Genomic DNA, 19,465 nt, shown 5'->3' with positions numbered 1-19,465 from the left:
GAGCCTATTGGCGAGGGACGCCTAGTCGGGTGGTAAGCGACACACTCAAGCTTATGGATTATATTGAACTCTTCCCTAATGGTCTGTTGCTCTTCTTTTAGGCAACCTCTGGTCTTGACTTTTGGAAATGCCCCATTTGGGATGAATTGTGTTGGAAAGATTTGTGTTGTTGCATTTATTCCCCCTCCCTGCTTTGTTAATAACCCCTTTGATAACCCCTCTCTGCCTCTTGGTGTTGCTCAGCGCTCACAGTATGTTACAGTAATCCAGGGAGTCAGACTCAGGAGCTATCGCAATAAAGGAGCCAGCCTTTCTTTTTAGCTTATTCAGTCTGTTATCCTTTGATAATGTTGCCACCCCAGCAGACCACTGCATACAAAAAAACAGCTAAGATGCCTTGATGGAGTTCCGTTCCGTGCTAACATTAAAAGAGTTTCCCTAGAAACTTCAATCGGATCTTATTGATGAATGACATTTCCAATGTATTTATTATACATTATCTGACACAGATTATAATGTTTGTGTGTGTACATACTTTGAATGCCTCCTTGTGAATCCCTCTCGCGCCAATGGTGTTATGGCTGCCATCGATGAGGGTCATGCCGACTGGCAACGCGGGCAGCTGTGAGACGTGATTTTCCCGAATCACCAGCTCCTCCAGGGCGGGCAGACCCGAGAACGCGTTGTCCGCGATGGATGTGATTTCGTTGGCCGTCACGTCAATCCTCTTCAGTTTGTCTGAGGGAGCAACGACCAAACAAACTCTTGAGACGATGATTCAATGCGATGCCCCCAAAATGGCTAGCAGTACTGTATGAATAAATAATAATACAGTTAACCCATTAAGACCGGGAACGCATCTGTGTCATTTTTTTGATTTCTTTGACTGTTCAAAAATAGCAGATATACAAGCTCATAGCTACAGTATGAGCTTGTAGATCTGCTATTTTTGAAAAATCGTGAACATTTGTGCAAATCTTTGAATATATATATTTTTAAAGCGAACATTTGTAACTCAAATATTCACTTCTGGGGGATTTTCTGAAAAACTTATGTTGCTATATGCGACCCCCATCTCAAAATATTTAGTTCCAGAGACCTCGAAAATTTTAGTTAAAAGTATGTATGTGAATGTATATTCAAAGATTTGCACAAATGTTTACGATTGTTCAAAAATAGCAGATCTACAAGCTCATGGCGCGGCACTCGGTGCCGCGCTATGAGCTTGTATATCTGCTATTTTTGAATATTCAAAAGTATAAGATAATGGTTAAAGTGGTTACACACAGATGCGTTCCCGGTTTTAATGGGTTAAACACGATTTTTTTTTCAATCCATGCAAAACCTTTTACATTCCAGAGGGAAAACATACTCATGGAAGCGAAGTCTGACTTGTTGATCTTGGTTATTCTGTTGTAGCGAGCGTAGAAGTGAGTGGTCTCTTTGGGAAGAGGTGGGACACTGTCCAGCTTCAAGTCATCACAGTACACAGAGGTACCAAGGCACGTGCACAGCAGGCAAGTGGGCATTCCTGGACCAGACGGATAGAAGATATAGTTGGTGGATCAAATTCACTGGGATAGAATGAATAGACCAGTGGTTCTGAAACTTTTTCATGTCCAGGACCCCCAGTTTAATATGTATTTGGCCGCGGACCGGACCCCCATCTGAAAATATTTTGTGCCGGGGACCCCCATACAAGATTTGCGTTGTTCAAATGAATTATAGTGATTTTTGCAGATCTACCAGCTCACAGCACATTGCGACGCGCTGTGCGATTGTAGATCTGCTATTTTCAAATAGCCGATGTATATACAGTACGTATGGTTAAGTGGTTCAACTGATGTTGATGGTATATTAAGTCATTTTGCTGGAGACCCCCTGGAACCCCCTCAAGGATCCCTGGGGGTCCCCGGACCCCACTTTGAGAACCACTGGAATAGACCACCAAACATTATTCATGATGACACAATTGATAGCCCCACATCTTATTACCCATATACCTATTGTACAATAGGCTAAATACTGTAAATGCATTATCCTTGGTACTGTATCTATATTCCTCATTATCCACTGTACAGATTAACTGTATGTTTACTCATACTACTGGTGGTGATAGATAGTTTGCGAAGACTGACTATTCTCTTATGTTTATCCCTTATTATACAACATGTAAATCCGGTCAGCTCATTTGCATAAGGCAAGACCTTAAATCTCCTTTTGCTTTTGTTTGTACTGTACCTTATTTCTACTTCCTGTACACTACTACTTGTTTATTCCTTTCTTATGAGTTTTTTTTTTATGTTTAGATGTATCTCTCTACTTCTATTTGTATCTGTCCTGTGTTTCCTACTATATCTATCTGGGGCAAAATAATCAGTTATAAGGAATATAGAATTATATGTTTCCCTTTGATATTCATCTATCTTAGAGCAGGGCTGTAACTTGTGCTCATTGTCTTAATCAGTTAATCTGTCTATTCGGTCAATCAGTGCAATTAATTTAGACCATACAATGGTGAAAAGTAAGGCAATACTAGAAAAAGTGCTTCTCAGAGCAGAGGTCTCCGCCAGGTCAGGTAGGTCATTGTGGCCTCCTGGTGGCGCTATAATAGGCCAATGTGAAAAGGGTGGCATTTCTTCCTCTGCCTAGTGGGAATATGCCTGCAAAACGCCACGGAAATTGCACGCTGCGTTCATGATTTGAGGCATTTTGTTCAAAACGGACCAATCCTGCAAACTTTGGAAGCCAATGTTAGCCAATCAGGATGGAATATGACAAATCGGACAGATCCGTCTTGATCATATTACTATAGAGATACTGTGTACCGATTCTATAGACAAAATCTATAGAAGTAATATCAAAAGATTTGTTTTGGGCCAGAGGTTCTGCTCTGGCAGATTAACAGATTATGCGATAACAAAAATAAAAATAAAGTAATTATTTCACTCCTACCCCAGATTATGAACTTTACTCATGTTTTGTTCTGACGCTGCTCCCAGCACTTGTGCTGATCAGTGCAGCTCCTTCGTTGATCAGTACTAACCTCGCCTGTCAACTTCAGGCTCGTCGGGCAAAGGTAACACACCAGAGCCCGATGACCCTTCTTTGCCCCCTGTACCCTCCTGAGGGGTTGTTGGGGTTGTTGGTGCAGTCGGAAGCAGCTCCTCCTCTTGTTAGAGACAACATTAGGTGTTAAAGAAACAGCATGGGAAGGAAATGAAACAATCAGTAGGCTTTCAGCCTACTGTTTGCCTCAGTGATAAGTTAAATACATAAGCAAGGTTAACAAATGCTTAAAGGGCCAAACCAGTTTAATTGTGACTTCTAGCCTTTAGCAGAGATTTACTCTGTTATCAAAAAATATTGTGTACATAAGTGCATGCAGTGTATATACCTCACTATAACTCTGCCTACATTTTTAAACTTAATTTACTGCCATACATTTGGAAACATTGCCATACATGTGGAAACATTGCCATACATGTGGAAACATTGTGGAAAAACTTTATTTTAGTATTACTCCAATACTTTTGTTACAAGCAAATACATTTTTTGTATCTGCATATCAATAGCTGGAAGAATAGTTCCTTATAAGTGCTGCATTTCTTACTTGAATTTTAGCTTGAAGAGGGCTTTTAATGACACAGTGAGTTACAGATAAATGTTGACAAACTTGCTCAGGCTCAAGTCTGTAATGTTTATTGAATGTAAACAAATACGATATAAAAAATATTAAATTTGGTTTACGTAAACTATGTGAACGATGTCGACAAGGGACAATGACATGTATAACACTGGCATGGTCCTTTAACACATTTAACCGATGGGGATGAGTTTACGGTGTTAATCAAATGAAGAATGACACGTTGAATTGTGGTTTTACACGATATATGTGTGAAGAAAAGAACGCCATGGGAAAAGCAAGCATTGTCCAATATACGTTTGATATAAATATTTGGGGAACATTACATGACTCAATGTAGGGACTGTAAACGGAACCTCACAACTTTTTGCTGGTCAAATGCACTTAAATATTCTGGCCCTTACAATCTGCTGATCTAATCTATGGCTATATGGATATACAATAATATAAATAAATACATAACTAGACATTTTCAGGTTACCACATGTGGCTTGTTACAGTATCTCACACAGCTAAATGAGAAATCACTCACAGAATAACTTTTTACAGTAACTTTCTCTTTAACTTATTTTCAAATCAAAACAACCACTTTACTAAGATCAATATTCTCTGTCTCTGGGCTTCCTTTACTTTGAATATTACTTTGAATAGTGTAGATTTCAGACTTTCACCTGCGCTACATTTCACTTGACTTGTGCATGAGCTGCTTTCTGTCTCTGAAATGACCTCAAACAGTTTGTCTGTTTGATACTGACCTTTGATCAGTATGACCGTGGACTCCTCTCCAGAACCAGAGGAGCTCCCAGAGGCCCCAGAGGTACTGGAGTCCCCAGAAATGTCTATGTCTCCAGAGGCTCCGATGTCCCCTGAGGCCCCTGAAGCCCCGGAGGCTCCAGAGAACTCCCCAGAAGCACCCGATGCCTCCTGGGGGATCGTGTCGGGGGTAGGGGCCAGCTCGTCCGCTTGTTAGAGCCAAGGGGTGAGGTTAAGAGACAGGTTAGTGCTTTTCAGCCGACCCATTAACCAACCAGACTAATCACGCTCAAGATGAAATGAGACAATGGGTTAGCATGACAATTATTAGGAGAAACAAATAACAATGACAATGGTTGAACACATGAGTTAAATTACAATGATCAACAACAAAGACGTCATTATCAACATTTAACCACACTGATGAAAATGCAGTTAAATGGCAGTATTAAAGATGATGGAATTAAACAGATTATCTCTACATGTATCCAGCAAAGATATTGGCGAGTGTAACCCTGTGTTTTAACAACGCTTTGAACCAAAAAAAGTGAACGTATTCCTGATACTGGACAGGCTTTGGGCAACTGGAGATGATTTAGTTTAGAAACTGTACCAGTCCAGTACCAGGAATGATCCAGTCTGTCAAAGTTTAGGTACTAACCTCCAGATATCAGTGTTATCCCTTGGTCCCCGGACTCATCGGAGTCTCCAGAAACCCCAGAGGCGCCTGAGCCCAGGAGATCACCAGAGGACCCAGAACCAAGCAGGTCCCCAGACCCTCCAGACCCCACAGGGGCTCCAGAACCAAGGTCCCCAGAGGCTCCGGAACCCCCAGAACCAAGCAGGTCACCAGAACCTCCGGAGCCCAGCAGGAGGTCACCGGAGCCCCCAGAGCCACCAGGCGCCAGGAGGTCTCCTGAGCCCCCGGAGCCAGAGGCCACGGACACCCCTGAGGCCCCAGACTCAACGGAGCCCCCAAAGTCCCCGGAGATATGAAGAATGTCAATGGGCGTCAGACGCAGCTCCTCCTCTTGTTAAAGACAAGATTTGGTGTTAATTAACAGATGAGACCAGCATAGACCATGAGTTTAGACCCTGTGTTAATAAACAGATGAGACCAGCAAAGACCATGAATCAGGCTTAGACCCTGTGAGTTCACAACGATGGTTAGGTGACGTATTAGTTAACAAATGGACACAATGATTTAATGGAACACATTTAACTGATAACACCTTGTTAAATGGAACACATGCATAAGGAAACACAGATGACTGATGGAGAATTGCAAGGGGATATAAGAAGTTAGAGAATAGATACGTGTGTTTCTCAGCCTTGTATGCGTGTGTGTGTGTGTGTGTGTGTATTTCTGATGATGGCTTCACGCCTCCATGCGTTCATCGTGCGACCTGCTCCCAGATCGTGGTGGTGACGGTCAGCTATGTGGGTGTGTACTGTGTACGCTTGAACGTCTGTGCTCATTCAGACCTTTTTGTGTGTTGGGGCCCATGAGTACCCCAGAGCCCCCAGAACCTTGGGGGATGAGCTGTGGTTTCAGGGGCACCTCTTGTTCTTCCTCCTCCTCCTCCTCTTGTTCTTGTTCTTCTTCCTCCTCCTCCTCTTCCTCCATTGAGGCTTCGGGCACAGGGTAGTTATAGTCAGGTGGCGCCAGTGTTCCAATCTCTATCTGAGGGGAAGACGGAAGCAATGAGTATAGTGGTCATACAAATAAATGTAATTTCACTATAATTGTGTAATCTACAATCTCACAGTCAAACAACCTATTATTCTAACCTCCACAAAGGAATTTGTACCTTCAGTAGAGACTTGTGAACATAACGTGTGTGTGTGTGTGTGTGTGTGTGTGTGTGTGGGTGTGGGGGGTACGCACGCACACTCGACACTCTTAATTACTTGTCCAGAAAGTTAACTACTTAAACCCTATGTACTCCGTTGACCGAGTCCCCCAGGAGTCTATACTCTGCCCCCTCCTTTCCTGTAATTTCAGTCAGACCGGCCAAGAGGGTGTGTCCAAGTTGGACTTCACAATATTTCGTTTAGCCTCTACTATCAGCACCTCCACAGTGAAGGACACTGTGACATTAGGTTTAGAAGATATAATACACCATCACGGCACTAATATTTGCAAATACAATACAAATGAGGAAGTATGCTAGGTGAGCATCTCCATAGAAATGAATGGGCGGGGATTCCGGTTACCACTCTTGGTAATATTATAAAGTCTATTTATAACCTGACTGTAACCTGTGATGACGCTTCTAAATGAACAGTGCCAAAACGTCTCTGAGTGAAGGAATGAATAATCACTTTGCAAATAAATCTTAGTAGTTTATAATGCCATATGGTTATTATTTTCTATAAGTACACAATATAACTGAAGTGGCTGAAAAGACTCGAACAAGTCTTGATTTTATATTCAAGTCGCAGCATTTCAGTTTGAGATGAGATTCCACATTATAATTTGTGAGGCTGCCTAGTAGAGGGCGGGCCAAGGGAAGGAAGAACCGGCAGCACCCCAAGTTTTTTAAATCAGCCACGTGGTGACGCCCACTTCACATTTTGGCGTATAACTCTTGAACTTAGGTTGTACAATCAAAACATGTTTTCCCTGGATTCCTTGGATCATTTGTGTCAGACTTCATTTTTTTGCCATTGTCCAAAACTCACACAACTCTTTACACATTATCTCTGGAGTCATGTGAACAATATGTATCAGTCTTTGTGGGCCCTGGGTAAGCAACCTGGCCTGGCGGAGACCTGTGCTCTAAGGAGCACACTTTTGTAGTTTCTCATGAAATCTCACTCCCATTCGGTGCATTTTTCTAGTTTGCAAATTGAAAATGTCATAAACAGTGGAAAGGCAGGTTGCAAGTTCTGTCTAGGTGGAGGCAGAGGTGCCTCACTCCACCCATAACAGATTATGAGACTAAATATGAGCCTGGCCCTACACTACACTAACTGAAACACTAGAGGGCAACAGTGTCCACAGGGCCTCTACTACACTAATCTAAACACTAGAGGGCAACAGAGTGTATAAGGGCAGATGTTGACCATTCACATGGAGCCTCCAAGACAGATGCTCTAGTTAACCACTTTATGCTGGCCTCCCTATCTTTCCAATATAGATAAAAAAACAACAACATAACATAAACAACAAAAAAACAGCAGATCCACAAGCTCACAACATGTTGCATTGCGTTTTGAGCTTGTAGATTGGCTATCTTCGAAAGATTTTTAAATTGGGCTAAAGTCGTTAAAGGAAACCCAGTGACATTCATAGTTATACTGACTCTAACAGTGGCCACAATAATAATTCTCTATGATTAGAGATTGATACATTAAGATTCAACCCAGCACACAGAAGGAGATGGGCTGGCTGTCAGCTGTGAGCCTGGGCAATGAAAATACCATCTGTTTCCATTTGAAACATTCTTTTATGTTTTTTTTTATTGGCACTTAAAGTCAGCATGTTTATACATGCAGTGACTGTAGAGTTTTCTGTTGTGAGAATTAGACAAGACAATATAAATTGCTTAGGCTACAGTGGATAAATTCAAAGACAGTTTTGACCTCTTGAATTTGGCCAAGCTTCAAAATACTATTTGACTTACACCTATTTGTGACTGGGCCCACTTTTAAATACAATTATAACACACAGTCAAACATTTCATTAGGGTGTTTTGTGAGAAAATACTTACATTAAAAGGTCATTGTACCAAATGCTACTTTTCAAGTTAAAACTTTACAAGTTGAGTTTTAGTGCTTTATTATTTTTAATGCCTACAGCTCTCCACCCAACCATTTCACAGCATTTACATTTAATCAGTTGTGCTTGCAGGTTTCTTTTTATTCAACTAAATCACCATCAACCAACATGTGGTTCCATCATGCTCCACACGAGGGCGATGAAACCCCACACACGGGCACAGGTAACACCTGATATTCTCACGCCTGACAAGGCTGATTTGAGATTCCAAAAAGGGAATGGTCCTTGTGGAACCAAGACACACATGGTAGCTGCAAGATTTCAGTCAGTTCTCCCTGGAAAACACATTTTTTAGCCAAGAATTACCAATACTGAAGAGATATTAATACCATTAAGTGTATGTCAGTACAGCCCTAAACGGTTAGTCTCTTTAACAGTCATACTGTTCTAAATTTGATTGTGATATTTGCCAAGTGAAAAAAGTAGAAATGAACACGCACCTAAAAGTGAATGTCACTCTTGAGAGGTTGGCAGGTATAGAGTTTGGAATATAACAAGGTGGGCCTTTGAAACGTCCTGCACAGGGTTAGCTGCTTGAAGCTCTCCCCTCTAACCCCCCTCTGTTCCCAAAGCAAACATCTACACCCGGCCCGGGGGGGAAGGAGAGGCAAAAGACTGGCTATACCAAAAATACAGGGGGGGGGGGGGCGGGGGGGACTCTGGGAAATATGGAAATACAGAATGCACAGGGACAGCATCAAATCGAAAGGAGAAGGTACCAAGCTCCACTGATTTCATCGACCCATCCTGAACCACTGCTGTACAGTGCTGGCACCTAATCAGGCAACTGCTGTGTAGGAAAACATCTGCAATCCTCCAAATAGTTCAGTTCTTCACTTGAAATAACTTGTTGGGTTCACTTGATCCATAATCTCAAAGGTTCACTTTGACCTCATAGATCATTCCACACTAAACAACATAGTCCAGCTAGAGTGCCGTGTACACAAATATAATGTATTATAATGTGTATAAGAATGTAAAATAAGGTTTTTTTTTAATTATTTTTTTACCTTTTATTTATACAGGTAAATCCTATTGAGGCACAATAACTCTTTCTCTAGGGAGCCCTGTCCATGGTTGCAGTAGTACAAAAGTTTCAATATAAGAACATGTAAAAACATACAAAACTGAACGCTACCCCATTAAAAACGGGGAAACATCTGTGTAACCACTTTAACCATTATTTTATACTTAGGCTATTCAAAAATTGCAGAAATACAAGCTCATAGCGCATCACTTCGTGCCACGCTATGGTCTGCTGCTTTTGAAAAATCTTGAACATTTGTGCAAATCTTTGAATATAATGTATATTTAAAGCAAGCATTTTCTTCCGGGGGTCCCTGGAACAAAACATTTTGAGATGGGGGGGGTCCGTGGCCAAATACATATAATGTTGGGGGTCCTTGACATGAAAAGGTTTGAGCACCACTGATATAGCAACATACGTTTTTCTGAAAACTGTTAGGATTTAGAGTTTTAGTTTAGATTTTAGAATCGGCCTCAGGTCTTAATGGGTTAAAAACAACACATTAGAGTGACAGTGTAGCAAATAACTATGGAGTCTGCCATCAGATCAGCCATTAAATGTAATGTAATGAAGGTTAATGCTTATACAATGTGCTGTGTTTTGATATTCCATACTCTCATATCCTCCACTGTAATGCAAGACCTACAGTTCACAATACTGTAGGCCAGTTGAAAGGTCAAATTGACAATGTTAAAGCTTTACAATCTGTACGTTTTATGGTCATTCTCTCCCACTCCCAAAGGAGAGTTAATTGCAATGATGTCCGAAATAAAGTCCGACCCAACACCTGGACCCAGTTCCACCACCTCACACTAAGTTCAAACTTAGCCTAGTTATGGCTTAAATGGCTTTTAAAAAAAAACATTTAGACCAGGAAAGTATCTGTGTCATTTTTAGATTTATTTGGCTATTCAAAAATAGTAGATCTACAAGCTATGAGCTTGTAGATCTGCTATTTTTAGAAAAATCGTGAACATTTGTACAAATCTTTAAATATATATTTATACAATTTGTTTTAATATTTGTAACATATTTTTGTTCCAGGGACCCCCAGAAGCAAAGATTTGAGTTATATATATATTCAAAGATTTGCACACATTTTCACAATTTTTCAAAAATAGCAGATCTACAAGCTCACTATGAGCTTGTAGATCTGCTATGTTTTAATAGCCAAAGAAATTTAAAATGACAGATGTGTCCCCGAATTGAATGGGCTTAAGCTATAACTAGGCTAAGTTTGAACTTAGTGTGAGGTGGTGCAACTGGCCCCAGGTCTACATTTCTCAATGGAAGAGTGGAGACCACTGCAGATATACTGGTTATATTGTATTAACATACTCTACCATACAAATTGGTTAAAATAACGTTTTATTCATTCAAATAAGTCTCGATTGTAGCTTTTAACCTCCGTTTGTTTTCAGAGAGCGATTTAACACGATAGCTTAAGTAGAGATGATGACAAGGTAATACCTCTGGTGGAATGGCTGTTGGACATGGTAAAGCTCTGGCACATTATCACTCGGCATGAATGAAAGCAAAACTGATTTTTTTTACGCCCAGCAGCTTAAAACAACAAGAAGTTGTTCACTCTGCAGGTGAAACGTGACCCGAGTTGGAAATGGAAGAGTTTCTGAACACTCGAGGGGGAAAAAAAACGAGCAAAGATAATTATGTTTGGATAACGGCTTAGATAAGACTTGACTTTGCTCAAAACACACCAAGCCCTGAGGAGCAGAAGGAGAATCAACAGAGATAGATTTGGGAAAATAGAGACTCAGCTATTCAGAGGCATGGATCTCATCATTGTTCCACTTCTCCCTCGACACTTGACACGTACGCGCGCGTGTGTGTGTGTGTGTGTGTGTGTGTGTGTGTGTGTGTGTGTGTGTGTGTTCCATTCCCCCTCCACCAGATTAAGAATAATCACTCTAGCTAAGCCTCCTCCTTCAAACAACTCTCTACATCTGCCCTTTGACCTTAAGATGCTGAGTCAAGGAGAAGCCTTGAACACATCCATGTACACTAATATGAACTTTCAACACTGCAGTTATAATCGTATATTTGCTCTTTTTCACTCTATCGCTGTCAGCTAGGAACCTCAAAGGCTAAAGGTGAACGTTTTATTACTCGGTCTGCTCTTTTGATTTAAATGCTTCCCTCGTGATATGTAACATAGGTTACCACATAATGCCCCGAATCATCTTGTGTTGGTTAAACAGAAAGCCGTTATGAAAGCCACTCCAACGCAATGTATTATAAACTGTCTTTCCTCCCTCATTAAGACATTTAAGTATTTTGATCTGTTACAAAAATCTGTAGCACAGTTTCATTTAACTGATCAGCTCAGGCAGAAAATATGTACTTTTTCTCATGGACTAATGACAAAATAATACAATACAGCAGTTGTGCTTTGCACGTTGAATTGCGCACCATCTTGTCATATCAGCAGTGGTGTAAACTAACTAAGTACATTTACTCAAGTACTGTACTTAAGTACAATTTTGAGGTATTTTTACTTTACTGGAGTATTTCCAATTTTCTGTGCTTTTACTTCTACTCCACTACATCTCGGAGGCAAATATTATACTTTTACTCCACTACAATTATTTGAAAACTTTAGTTACTAGTTACTTTGTAGATTTTGATTATTATTACAAAACATACATTAACCACTTCAGCCCTATATACATTAGAACTATAAATACTTTTGTACTTTTACTCAAGTACATTTTGAATGTAGTAACCTATGTTACATTTCACAAGGGAAGCATTTAAATCAGAAGAGCAGACCGAGTAATAAAAACGTTCAACTTTAGCCTTTTGAGGTTCCTAGATGACAGCGATACAGAGTGAAAAAGTGCAAATATACGATTATAACTGCAGTGTTGAGAGTTCATATTAGTGTACATGGATGTGTTCATGGTTTCTCCTTGACTCATTGCAGTATTGATACTTATACTTAAGTAAACTTTTTTTTAACTTTTTCCACCACTGCATATCAGTCAGGGGTGCACTGCATTGTGGGATATGTCTTGGACAGCAGCGACGATGTGAGGGAACTTCACATCAGGTTTAACTTACGACGGAAGCCTGCTGAAAATTCAATCTGGGCAATTTGCCTCATGCCATCTTGACATTATTTTGGCCTAATTTCCTCGAAACAACAAAGGAAAATAAATGGGAACGTGAGACTTGGCTACGGCGTGTCTGCTAAACTTTGTGTGCTCTGCAGACCTGCCACATCACATCCAATGTGTGCTGACTTAAAGGGCACTGCAGCTGGTACCGTAGCCCACTCTGCCTTCATTCTGCTCCGTGACGGCACACACACACACACACACACACACACACACACACACACACACACACACACACACACTTCATTCCAATAGAATAAGCAACAAAAGCAATACAAAAAAGTAAGATTATTTATATACTGCAGAAAGAAATGTAGGGAACACTTTGCTCCCTTCATTATTTTGAGTTTTCATTAACTGTGTACATACTTCTAACAAAAACTGCTCAAAAGAATTAAGGGATCAAAGTGTTCCCTTAATTATTTTGAGCAGTGTACTTATACTCTACTACATCTCGGAGGCAAATACTGTACTTTTTGCAGCTATGTGCATGCACTGTACCTGGATACTTTTTAATCCACTACAATTATTTGACAGCTTTAGTTACTAGTTACTTTGCAAATTGATTATCTATCTAGAACTTGCGTGTGTGCGAGCACAACTCGAGCACCGTGTGACTGATTGACTTGGGGGGGTGTTGTGCCGAGTGGGAATTTGGTCCAAAATCTGTCTGTCTGTGTCCCACTGAATGCCCATATTTGGAGATCTCTGTGTCTGTCTGTCTGTCTAGCTCTGTCCCTTCTATCCCATGTATGGAGGATGAACGTCACCTATATGACGTCACAGTACTGACGCCATAGGCTGGCTTCCAAATACCATCAGCCTGTGTCCCTTCTATGCCCATGTATGGAGATACCTGATATCACCGATATGACGTCATTGTACCGGCATCATAGGCTGGCCTATGATATAAGTAACATTATTATGGGTACTAAGTACTCTGACGGGTAAAACGGGTACTCTGACATCGTATCGCATAAGCAAAGATGTCTCTGTTCCTAACCGGCAACGTTCCCAACAGGCATCGCCATCGTTGATACAAAACTGACAACTTATTTTGTATTATTACTAGAGGGTCGGGGCGCTGCGCGCCCCTCCCCCCTAGCCGCTGCGCGGTGCTTTGTGTTTGTTGGTCTCTATAATATATAAAGCCATAATAGGAGATGTTCCCAATGGAGCTATGCCCAAATATGGAGTGTGTTGTCTGACCTCACTTGGGTCTCGTTGGGCGGTTATATAAAGCCATAATAGGAGATGTTCCCAATGGAGCTATGCCCAAATATGGAGTGTGTTGTCTGACCTCACTTGGGTCTCGTTGGGCGGTGGTCGGCGATGACGCTAAGGAACAACATGGCCGACTGTAATGTTGTGAGTTTGTGTTGGCCGCAATTAATTATGCTGCGAGGGGGCAGATGTGTGCTGAGCAGTATGAAGTGGCCTACAGACTGCGCGTAGTAATTCTGCACGTTGTGGCGTGTCTTGTTAGTGACATTGATATGTTGTTTTTGTGTTTAGTCCCACACAGTGGCAGGTTTTTTTTGGGGGGTTTTGGGTTTAGAAATGTATATATAGATAGATAAGCTACCAATCAGCACATAAAGTAATTAGAATCAGCCCCACTTTACTAGCAGCTGCAACATTAAATTGATGAATACATTAAAACAACTTGAACCATAGGCCAGAGTCCCTATTCTGGGGTGAAGAGGTCTAAGTGGTTAATGCATTACTTTAATTACAATCCATTAATATGATTGTGAAATGGACCATTATGCATAATTGGTATGTTATGTAATTGGCACTGCAAGTATATTTTGATTCCCTAAGTACTTTTACTCATGAAGTACAATTTTGAAAACAACTATTTGTAACAGAATATGCCTGCATTTTCATATTGCTCTTATTACTCAAGTAATAAATCAGAGTACTTCTTCCGCCACTGTTGTCTTGTAGGTTGAAGTTTCATTCATACTTCATACAGTTTCATACTACCAGTAAGACTCCCTAATCGGGAGATAAGCGACCGTAGGTCACATGTATACAGAAGAGGGCTGTAACGGCGATTGGTTCCTAGTTGTGTGGGCAATGTATAGTTTTGTTTGGTGGTCTAAGAAATGTGGTGGCAGGCATGTTGATGACATGAGTGTACACATACTGTGTAGTGTGTAGCAATTTGCGTGTTTTTAGGGGCAAAACTGTAGGAGTAGTGGGCAAAAATGTGTTGTGAAAAGCGGCCTGAAGGTGGCGCTAGAAGAGGGCCATGTGAGAAATTAGGGGTGGGGTGTCCGCGTTGCCTTGGCGGACGAATAGGTACCGGCCGCGGCTCTCCCGGACGCTCCTAGCCCGAGTTACGGCATTTTATGTGAGCTGCAGTGGCAGGGGGTCCTCCACTGGGGGCGCCACCACTTTTGCATCCGTTCTGGAGCACCAGGAGTGGGTGGTCCCCGGGAATGCCCCGTGAGCAGCCCCGTTGGGGTGGTCATTTGGTAATTTGTCCACATGTGCTCATTTTTTACACTTGGGGGTCCCCGAGGCAGCTGGGGGTCCCTGGAGCTCCGGGGGTCCTTGGAGGGTGTAGTTTGGCAGGTAAGGAGTGTGTGTGCAAAATCTGGCATGGATCGGGGCAACGGGTGCGGAGATATGAGCAGGGCAAAAGTGTGACGGGACGTGTGTGACGGAGGGACGCACGGACACCTGGAGCAGGTTTCTATAGTAAATGCGACCTACGGTCGCAATTATGTAACTGTTACTGAATGTAATGTTTTAGCCTTCCCATTACTGCTGCAAAGATATCGCTCTTAAGATTGTTGCAATTTGAAGTCAAATCAAGCCTTCGAGGCCCAGGCCTAAGAAATATAGCAGTCCAACAACATATGAATTATTCATGTTCAGCATCACAGTTTCCTACTCAAGTAATCTGATAGAAATTCCCTTGGCAAAATATGACCAAACCTATGTCCACCGTGAGATAAAAATAAATGTATTCAAGCAGATAAATAACATGTATAGCTGTCACTAAAGTATAGGTATTGAATGACTCTGTGAGTAAAACTGCTCCAGGTGCAAATGGTTTTCAGACTGTGGATGATTGTAGGGCATATAAATTACCAGGTGGGCGTCTGGGGCATAAAAGTGAAATATTTAGCCTTTAATGGTGGCTTAGGCTGGACAGCAGTCTGCCTATCTTCAACTTATCAGCAGGATGTCTTTGTACTTTCTGAACTGGCTGAACTCATTTCAACAATCAAACCAATCAAAAACAACCTTCAGAGCATTTCAGCAGTCTGCACACACCTGAAGGCCAGTATGTATACATCATATCCTGGCTGTGGCTTTCATTTTAAGAATGTACAGCTTCTCTGTCTACACCATAACCATTTAACTTAACAAAAGCTGATGATGGGTATCTCATAAACCCTTTGTTAGTGTTAAAGATCCTGCAGCATGATGCGCAAGAGGTACAAAACTTGATCTTCTTCTTCTTCATCCTACAGTACATCCTACACTCGGCTACTGTGATAAGCATACATCTAGAACCATGCATATCACCAATGATATGCTAATGGGAGCTTTGTGTGCTAACGTTGCCTTTGGAGCTTGACGTAGTGGTTCTCTGTATGCACGAAGCAGTATGAACTGCAGTTGTGATTGGTGTAGCCAACTTGAGCTGAGCTGTGATTGGTACATTTTTTTGGGTCTGAGCTACAGCGATGGAGACAGACTGAGGCACAGACAAGCCCTGTTCTAGACAGCCAGGCCACTTTGGCGGCGTGCCTTTTAACAAGTACGCGGACACAATGTTTTAATGCATTTTTGCCCTTGCAATTGTATATTTTCTGGGATGAGCGGTTAAATCTCAACTACGGCACATAGTTGAACATATCATACAAACACTAGGCCTATTGCTTCACGACTTGTATACCAAACACAAATATGTACTAGAGATAAACCCTGTAAAGGGTTCATGAAGTTGAAGATACTGTTTCAGAAACTTAAAATTAGGTCTGGGGAGTGTCCTAATTTACACAATGACATGGATCTAGAAATGGGAATCAACCATTGCATTCATTTGCAAGCAAACATACTTATGAAAGTGAGCTGCTGTGGTATAAAATAAACAAGACATGAGTCTAATGACAGTCTCCGTATCCAAACTATATTGGTTCTAAGATGCACAAATCACAGTTGAGTGGTGAAGATGCACTATACAGGCTGTGGATGATGTGAGCATGTTCACTAGTGTGGTTACCACCCACACCTCATTTGGAAAAATGCAAATAGAAATCTTTATAAATACCTCACACACTGTGTAAGTACAGCAGTACTTCACAAGTTTAAATGCAATCAATGCATAGATGTTCAACTGCGATCCAATCTTCATGAGTTAAAGCTTTTGTTTACCAGGCACTTTCTGGTACAGACTGTTCATTATGGCATCATTGTATTTCATGGCATCTTGCACGTGGTGGAACTCTGTTCTAGACAGCAAAAACATCTGCAGCTTAACCTAAGCATTACATTTTCCTACAGTAAATGACCAGTCGATTCACAAAGACCAATCACCAAAATCTGAGAAATCCGTGTGTGTGTGTGTGTGTGTGTGTGTGTGTGTGTGTGTGTGTGTGTGTGTGTGTGTGGGCGGGCCAAAGGTTTCTTACCTGAGGTTCATCAATTGTCAACCCATCTTCATAATCGTAGATATCCTGGTTTTCCAAATTTAAGTTCTCTAGATCCACGTCATAGTTGGCGCCGTCATATGTGTCTAATTCCACTTGTCGGGCGGTTCTGGGCCTGGCTACCACCACTTTGAGGACGAAGAGTCCCAACACAACCCGCACAAGCATCCTCATCCTCACCTGGACAAGAAGAACAAATGATAGTGTTAGTAGAGCATCCCAGATGATTTGAAGTGGTACATGCTGTATAATATGAAAATAAAAATAGTCTGCACACTCTTATTAGCTCCCACCGTTTATTGCAAGATTGCAGAGCAATGTTTCAATGCCTCAAGGATCTTCATCAAGATCCTTGAGAGATCGAAACGCTGATCTCAAAGCAACAAACGGTGGCAGCTAATAACGTTAGCTGCCCAAGTGTGAGGAGTCTGCGGATTCCATTTAGATTTTTAGCAGATCTTCTGTTTTGGATGTGCATGCTCTATGTTCCTTAAGCACATAATATCCTTCTATAAATGCACAGTATCTGTGTGTGTGTGTGCGTCCCCCACATAACTCGAGAACCGTCTACCCGGCTACAAACTCGGCGTGTGTATTGCCAAAAACAGAGGGAGTGATTTGCTGAGTAGGAATGTGTTCCCAACGGGCATCATTCCCAATGGCCACTGGCCTAGTCTATCTATGAATGCATGGAATCTCAGTGCATGTGTCCCTCACACGGCACATCCCAAGAATCATCCAACCGATCGACTTCAAACTCAGCATCAGTGCTGGAAAAAGTACTCAAATGTTAAATTTGTAAAAGTATCAATGGTGCAATGTAGAAGTACTCTGTTACAAGTAAAAGTCCGGAATAAAAAAATGACTTGAGTTAAAGTACAAAACTATTGATATCACAATGTACTAAAAGTACTAAAATGTTTGAAAATAGCCGATATGCAAGCTCACAATGCGTCGCGATGCGACGCTTGTGAGCTTGTAGATCGGCTATTTTCAAATAGCCTATATATAAAACACGGCTAAAGTGTTCAATGTATGTTTTATAATGTAATTATTTATATCTGCAAAGTACTACTAACTAAAGTTTTCAAATAATTTATAATTGTAGTGGAGTAAAAGTATTTGCCTCTGAGATGTAGTGGAGTAGAAGTAAAAGTATTGAACATTGGAAATACTCCAGTAAAGTAAAAGTATCTTACAACTGTACTTAAGTACAGAACTTGAGTAAATGTGCTTAGTTTACACCACTGCCTAGGACCTGAGGGAGTGATGTACCGAGTCAGTCAGATTGCCGGTTCTCCAACCATATGTACAGTATAAATCCACAAATCCCCATATAGTAAGATCCCTAATGTCGTCAATATCAGATCGGCAGTTCTCCATGCCCATATATGGAGATGATTACAACAGTTGCATAACTGGACGGCATGCGTGCCCAACGGGCATCAGCCTAGTGGAACATAAGCTGATATGATGTCATGATTCACTGCTGAAAACGAATCAAATCTGAGTTGTCACTACTTGGATAGAAATCCACTGGCAATGAAAACGATCCTTTTTGCATTCTATGCAAGACCTAAAAATTCATGAATTCTAAAAACTCGTACAATGGAAATTAGGCATCCTTATGACAGAAAGGCAGCAAGAGACTTTAACATCAAGCTAATTCTAGTGTTTCTATTATGCAGGACATACTATGTCATACTATGTAGAAATAGTTATATTTCAACAATCGGTGAACTCTATTCATTTATTCTTCATCACACTAAGTGATTGCGACCTGGGTAGATTGGTGTGCCAAGGACCAGTGCCTGATACTGGGTCACCACTGCACACATCTCTGAGGTCAGGGACTCATTACTGAGGTGCAGACAGCCTAAGCAGCTGAAATATGAGGGCCCCTGCCTTTCTGCAACCAGGGGCCTACTGTTCCAGGGAGATGCCATCTTGGCTCAAATCAGGGCAGAGGTCAGAGTTGATCTGATAATGGACCATGAGAATATTTTCATTGGTCTGAATGCCTTAGGGAAATCTCCTCTGTATTCAGAGATGGTTGGTGGGGGATGATTTGGCAAGCAAGTTATTTGGATATAATGTTATTGCAGAATGATTTAAATTCCTGCTGTCTGTGGTCAGGTCTTCAGTTACTCTAGGTTACTTTCCTACTCATGTCTCAGTGTCTACAGATGGGCAAGAAACACAAAACAAGTTTGTGTTGGAGGTTTGAAATCAGGACACAGACATACAGACACTTGACTCTAGCTGTAAAGCTGGAGCAAGTCTTTTACACATAATGCCATGTGCATGCACATGTGCATGCACTGTCCTGGCATCGATTCACACAGCTTAAAGTTGATTAAGTTCAGGCAAAATATAGCCCAGTGAGAAAGAGGTAATTAGCTTAGCGTGGGTAAGTGCAGACTGAAAAGCACATGTGTGCAGAAA

At 41.4% G+C, this 19,465-nt stretch overlaps 1 protein-coding gene across 1 annotated transcript in view; it reads right to left on the bottom strand.

Moving 5' to 3' along the window:
* Nucleotides 1-19,465, bottom strand: part of LOC311039785 (uncharacterized protein) — a 28,318-nt gene that overhangs the window by 6,685 nt on the left and 2,168 nt on the right. The window contains exons 2-8 of the mRNA XM_084049766.1: nt 17,003-17,200; nt 5,885-6,083; nt 5,061-5,429; nt 4,402-4,608; nt 3,047-3,172; nt 1,373-1,531; nt 536-738 (exon numbers count right to left, since the gene is read on the bottom strand). Coding sequence (XP_083905892.1) covers nt 536-738; nt 1,373-1,531; nt 3,047-3,172; nt 4,402-4,608; nt 5,061-5,429; nt 5,885-6,083; nt 17,003-17,194 — 1,455 coding nt within the window. The 5' untranslated portion in view covers nt 17,195-17,200. The remainder of the gene's footprint in view (nt 1-535; nt 739-1,372; nt 1,532-3,046; nt 3,173-4,401; nt 4,609-5,060; nt 5,430-5,884; nt 6,084-17,002; nt 17,201-19,465) is intronic.

Source organism: Gymnoscopelus microlampas (genome assembly GCF_963454915.1).
Source record: "Gymnoscopelus microlampas genome assembly, chromosome: 23".
NCBI lineage: Eukaryota > Metazoa > Chordata > Actinopteri > Myctophiformes > Myctophidae > Gymnoscopelus > Gymnoscopelus microlampas.
This window is presented reverse-complemented; position numbering and strand designations above follow the sequence as displayed.